Source organism: Propithecus coquereli, unplaced genomic scaffold (assembly GCF_000956105.1).
Source record: "Propithecus coquereli isolate 6110/MARCELLA unplaced genomic scaffold, Pcoq_1.0 Scaffold269, whole genome shotgun sequence".
NCBI classification, from domain to species: Eukaryota; Metazoa; Chordata; class Mammalia; order Primates; family Indriidae; genus Propithecus; species Propithecus coquereli.
Genome location: NW_012148274.1, coordinates 739,294 through 745,133, shown reverse-complemented (window position 1 = coordinate 745,133; position 5,840 = coordinate 739,294). Strand labels below are relative to the sequence as shown.

Here is a 5,840-nt window from a genome sequence, read left to right as displayed (position 1 = left end):
ATTTCTTCAAAAAAATTTTAAAAAGGAAAGAAGATAAAAATGGAATGAGCGTGAGTAGCAGAGCACTGCCAAAGCAGAAGTGATGAGAAGAGACTGGGATTAGTTACAAAGTGGAAGAAGGGTGAAAAGGCCCTTGTAGCTGGGTTTGCTTTTTATACATTTCAAAATAAAAACCAGATCACAGTATTCAAACGAAAGCTTCAGTGAAGGCAGACATTTCCTCAACTCCCAGGGGTTGAAAGGACCCCCCACCCCCATTTCCAAAAGCAACGCAGCGGGGACACAGTAGCTGCACCTCCATCCCCCTGCAGAGGGGGGCGGGTGGGTACGGAGCTGAGTCCGGCCCTCCACCCGCAGGGAAAAGGAGAGGGGAGTAGGGGGGGGCCAGCGGAGGAACCCAGATGCACTGAGAATGGGCCGGGAGCGGGGAGGGGCGCCGGAGGGGGAGGAGAAACGAGCCCGAGGCGTCTGTCACTGCCCCATCTCATCCACTGCGACGATCGGTGCATAGTGTGCGTGAGTGTGGGGGGCGGGGGCGGTGCTAGGAGGGCGCGCAGGCGGGACGAGGGGAGCTGGCGCTGCCGCCCTCACCTGACCTTCTCGCTGTCCGTCATCTGCCAGAGTCCCAGGTTGAGTACCTTGAGGCAGGGGAGCTGCGTGATGCGCTCCAGGCCGCGCTTGGTGATCCGCGTGCAGCCGTACAGGTCTATGCCGGTGAGCTGGCTCAGGTGCTCAGCAATGAGCTCCAGGCCCTTGTCCGTGATGCGCACACACTGTCCAATGTTGAGCGTGCGCAGCCCGTGCATCTGCCGCACCATGCGGTTGATGCCATCATCGCTGATGTGGCAGGAGCAGAGGGAGAGGGACTTGAGGCCGTCCAGCCCCTGGGCTATGTAAGCCAGACTCTGGTCCCCCACCTTGTCGCAGAACGACACATCCAGCCCCGAGAGGCGCAGGCTGCCCATGGCCAGATGCATGATGCCCGTGTCACTGATGTTGTCACAGGAGCGCAGGTTAAGGCTGCGGAGGCTGCCCATGTGCGACAGGTGCAGGAGGCCGGCGTCCGAGATGCCCCCGCAGAAGCTGAGGTTGAGGAGCCTCAGGCCGGTCAGCCCTCGGGAGATGTGCTTTAGGGAAAGATCCGTGAGCTTCTGGCAGTCCTGCAGCGTAAGCTGCTCCAGGCCCAGGCAGCCCTCGGCCGCGCTGCGCGTCATGCCCGCCAGGTGCCCGATGCCTACGTCCGAGAGGTGGCGGCAGCTGCGCAGGTTAAGGCTCTTGAGGCGCTGCAGCCCCCAGGCGATGAGCAGGAGGCCAGTGTTGGTGATGTTGCTGCAGCCCCCCAGCTCCAGCACCTCCAGGCCCTTGAGGTACTGGGCTATGCGGCCCAGGCTGCTGTCGGTGATCTGCTTGCAGAGGCTCAGGTTGAGGGCGCGCAGGGAGCCGATCTCCTGCACGAACGCGTGGCCCAGCCCGTTGTCGGTGAGGTTGTAGCAGCCGCTCAGGTTGAGGCTCTCGATGTTGGCCATGCCCTGGATCACGTAGCTGAGGCTGCGGCGGAGGCTCAGGATCTGCACGCGGCGGATGCCCCGGGCCTGCAGGCTGGGGAACAGCGACGGGTTGGCCCGGCGCAGGTGCAGCTTGGCCTCCACCCCCCGCCACACCGACTTGTGGTAGGCGGCGTCCCGCCAGGCCGTGCACACCTGCGCCGCGCGCCCCTTGTCCCGCACGTCCAGGTAGCCGAAGATCATGGCCAGCAGCTCGGGGAACAAGCACGAGATGTGGGTCTCCATCTTCCTCCTCCCCCTCCGCGGCGCTGGGGGCGGAGGCGCGGGCCTGGCCGCTCCTGCCGGGAAGGCGACGAGAGCGGGCCGCCCCGGCCGCCGCCGCCGCCACCGCCTCGGGCCCAACGGACGGCCCCTCCCCGCCTTCCGGCTCCGGCCGCCGCCGCCGCTCCTCCTCCTGGTGCGTCCGTCCCTCCTTCCTTCCTGCCGCCCCCGCCCCGGGCTCCGCTCGGTCCTCACATCCCGGGCGCGGAAGGCACCCGCCGCCTCACCCGCGAGCCCGGCCGCCGCCGCCCGGTCTAGCCGCGCCGCGCTCGGGCCGCGCCGCTCCGCCGCCGCCGCTCCCACGCCCCCTGCCGCATCCTCCGCCTCCCGCCGCCGCCTCCCGCTGCCGCGCTGCTCCGCGGGCCGGCGGGCCGGCGAGGGGCCCGGGGGCCGGGCGCACGGGCTCCGGGCGCCGAGGAGGCTTCCTGCCGCCTTTGTCTCTCGCCGGCTTTTCAAACCTCCCAGCCCCGGGCCGCCCGCACTCCGCCGCCCGGGCGGGGGGACCAGGAGGCCAAGCCGGGCCGCCGGGCGCGCGTTCTTCCCCCCGCCGTCCGCGGGCCGTTGGGCGCTGCCGGCCCTGCTCCAGGCCGCCGCGGCCCCCGCGCGGCTCGGCGCAGACCCGGGGCGAGCAGGCGGCCGCGCGGTTGGTAGCGTCCGAGCCGGCCCTCCGCCCGCCTGCGCCGCCGCGCGTCCCCTCCTCCCCTCCGCTCCCCCGCGCGCGCCCGCGCAATGGTACGAGCCTGCGCTGCCGGAACTGTCGGAGCCGTTACCCTGGAAACCGAGTTCGTCCTCGTCTCGTCGCCCCTGCTTTTTAACCCTGTAGGCGCCATCCGCGAGCGGCTGTCAGCAAGGCGCGTCCCCGCCCTTCTTTTCGCCCCGAGCCCGTTACCGAGCCTTTCCGTCCGGGCCACGCCCCAGCCCTGAGCCTTCGCTTTCTCTGCTGCGGACGTCCGCGCAGCCCCTGCCCGTGGTTGACCCCTGCGGTTCCCGACCCGTGCTTTACACCCTCCTCCCTTCATTATCCTCGCAGGACCCTCCTCCTGGTGGCACTACTCGACAGTCATCGCCCGGTTCTCCTGTTCTACTGTCCCTAACGCCCCTTCGCACGTATCGTGTTCCCACATCCCCACTTCCCCCCACTGGGGCTGTTTCCTTCCATTCCTTTCCCTCCAGTCTCGTGCCTTAGACTGGGGAGAAACTCAGTTGTACTCGTCCTAGTTTAACACTGACCCGCTCTGGTCCTTGTTCTAGAATTTTCTAGAATTAGCCATTACTACTTCCTTCTGGCATCTTCTGATTGTTTCCAGACAGCGCTGTGTTCCCCTCAGTACTTTCTGCATCAAACTTCCTCCACTACGCACTTGGCTGCGCCCCCGGTGCCCTCAGCCTGCTTTGCTCTTAGAAGGGAACAGCCTCTCCTAAGCCTTGTTTAACGACCTTTTTCCTTTTCACCAGCCTATTAGACGTATAAAACGGTATGGCCCAGTTGTACTGATAGTTAATATTTTTTTTGTGACAATACAGATTTACTGTTTGAATAGGAAGGCCATTAGACTTAATTTAAGATGCTCTAGTCGATGTCTTTTGGTTTATAAACTGTGTTTTATGGAATCAGGGCAATATTCCATTCTAGAATGTGGCCCCTGGGTCTTAAATGCCCATACAGAGGATAGAATTTCAGAGTTTCATTTTAACTACCCCCAAACCAGGAATTTTTGGATCAGAGAAAATGACCCTCTATATTTTTAAATAATTTATGAGTCTACACAACTAGATACAAGACAACCTGATTTATCTATCAGAAAGGGAAAATGGATTCATTGATTCTTTGAGGACCTAAACAAGATTTTGAATGGGTTCCATATTCAGTATATGAGATTGTTAATTTTGTCCACTTCTCTTCTGCGCAAGCAACCAATCCTAGACCAAGTACATACAGATTCCCTAACAGACATAATATACATTCAGACCCCCACTGCTTCTCTTTCCTAAATCAGGAAATGCAGAAGCAAAAAGTTTTGCAAGCTTGTTTGTTACTTCATTGCATTACACATAGTGTGAGGCCCATAGATTTTTATAATCTCCCTGAAATAATAGACTGTACTGTTAGTCATCCAGATGATTCCGGATGTACAGTGGCAATAGTGTCAAGATTCTGACGTGTACCTGGGCTTAACTCTTCCCCTGGGGGTATCTGGGCTTTTATTATTCTCAGACACTCCTACCTAAACTTTTACCTTCACCTTTACATGAAAGTCACTTTTTTGTTGTCATATGGATGTAGATGTGTTTGTGTTGATGTCAAGATCTTAACCCAAAGCGCCTTAGTGTGCCTTAATCCTACTTAACACAAAACAAAGTGCCCCACACTTTTGGGGGGAATTTTAGACAGGAGACCTGACTAGGCTCTTGGACAAAGAAGGAGCTTAGTGGTTTTCCTTCTTTAGAAAACCCACTGGTCTCAAATCTGAAGAGTCATTCAGAGGTGCCTGGAAGCACTTTCTCTAGAACTTGGCCACCTGGTCCTAATTCTAGCAAAACTTTTTCTTGAAATCTGGGATTGTATTAATAAGAGACTTTTATTTAAGGCATTCAAGTATATGTTACAAGGATTTTCAGCAATATGATTGTTTTCATGTTCGATAAATAGGAAAATATAATATCAAGAAGCATCTCATAAAATACACACTAATGGGGAAAAAGAACATGGCATCCAATGAGCCCTATGTGAATTCTGGACACCTAGTGACTTTTTATGGCATTGAGGAAATGACTCTCCTTTCTGGGTCTCAGATCCTCCTCTCACACTAGGGTGATTTGACTAGATAATCTTCAGGGACCTTTCCAGTAGTAACACTCTATGAGAACATGAACCTCAAATGAGTTCTGCTGTCTCCTTAACCCATGGAATTATACGTTGTTCTTAAAGCAGGATCCAGATATTTTCACATGCAGTGGCTTCTTAAGGGTTGTGGGACACAAAACTGTATGGAGGGTACCTATGGATAAGAGACCCTATCTGGAAGAGAATGTACACCTACGTAGAAAATCCTGTGGATAGCTGTTCATATTTTACAGTCAGGTTGATAGTTTTGTATATGATTCAACAAATTGCAACCAGAAGTTTTTTTCTGAATGAACTACAAGCTTCTATTTCAAAGCAGAAACGTGATGGGTATAGTACACACTACCTGGGTGATGGCACAATTATGACTATGTCTCAAGCAGTACAAAAGCACTCCATGTAACCAAAACATTGTGTCCCCGTAATAGTCTGAAATTTAATAAATAAATAAATAAAAATAAATGCAGAAATGATAGCCTTGTGTAGCGAGTCTCTCCAAAACCTTACCAAGAATTTTAAAGAAATCTAGATTTTCCGATGGAGTGTGTTTTTCCCCTGGGTAGGGCCTGGGAAAATTGAGAGGCCCAACCCAAAGATCAGGCTTAAGGTTGCCAACTTCCTTATTCAGAGAGAGAAGATGTGGCAGGAAAGATCAGAAGAGATCTGTAGCTTTCAACTCCTCATTCAAAAAAAGAAAGGAAAGAAAGAAAGAAAAAAGTATTCAGATGAATGGCTCTGAGTCTAGCTTACGGGTTGGGTCGAAGGAGTTAAAATATTTTGCGTTCGTTTTCCTTTAAATTAATTCTAACTTATCCATAGTGCAACACTATATGTGGTTGGCACTTCATTAACGTTAAACTGAAATTAGTAAGATTAATAAAATCTTTATGAAAGACTTCTTACACATCAAACCTTTTCCAAGAGTTCTGGGCAACCAGTAGCAATCAGAGGTTTGTTTATAAAATGCTGCCTTTCCGACTTCAAGATTTCTTGAGAGCAACATTCTCTCTATTCCTAAGCATTTCTGAACAGGAGACTATCTTGTGGCATGCTTGGCCAGAGGATGTTAAAAATCAGAGAGGGTGAGGACGTGATTCACTGACTGAAATGAAAGATTTAAGCAGAAACAACAACCCAAATAACCCTATTAAAAAATAGGCAGGCCGGGC

The 5,840-nt window shown here is 54.0% G+C and overlaps 1 protein-coding gene across 1 annotated transcript; it reads right to left on the bottom strand.

The window, feature by feature from the left end:
• Positions 1 to 122: 122 nt before the first annotated feature.
• On the bottom strand, positions 123 to 1,924 carry FBXL14 (F-box and leucine-rich repeat protein 14). The gene has a single exon (XM_012647457.1). It carries the CDS (start codon positions 1,788 to 1,790, stop codon positions 588 to 590), a length of 1,203 nt encoding a protein of 400 aa, XP_012502911.1. The 5' UTR covers positions 1,791 to 1,924; the 3' UTR covers positions 123 to 587.
• Positions 1,925 to 5,840: the final 3,916 nt, after the last annotated feature.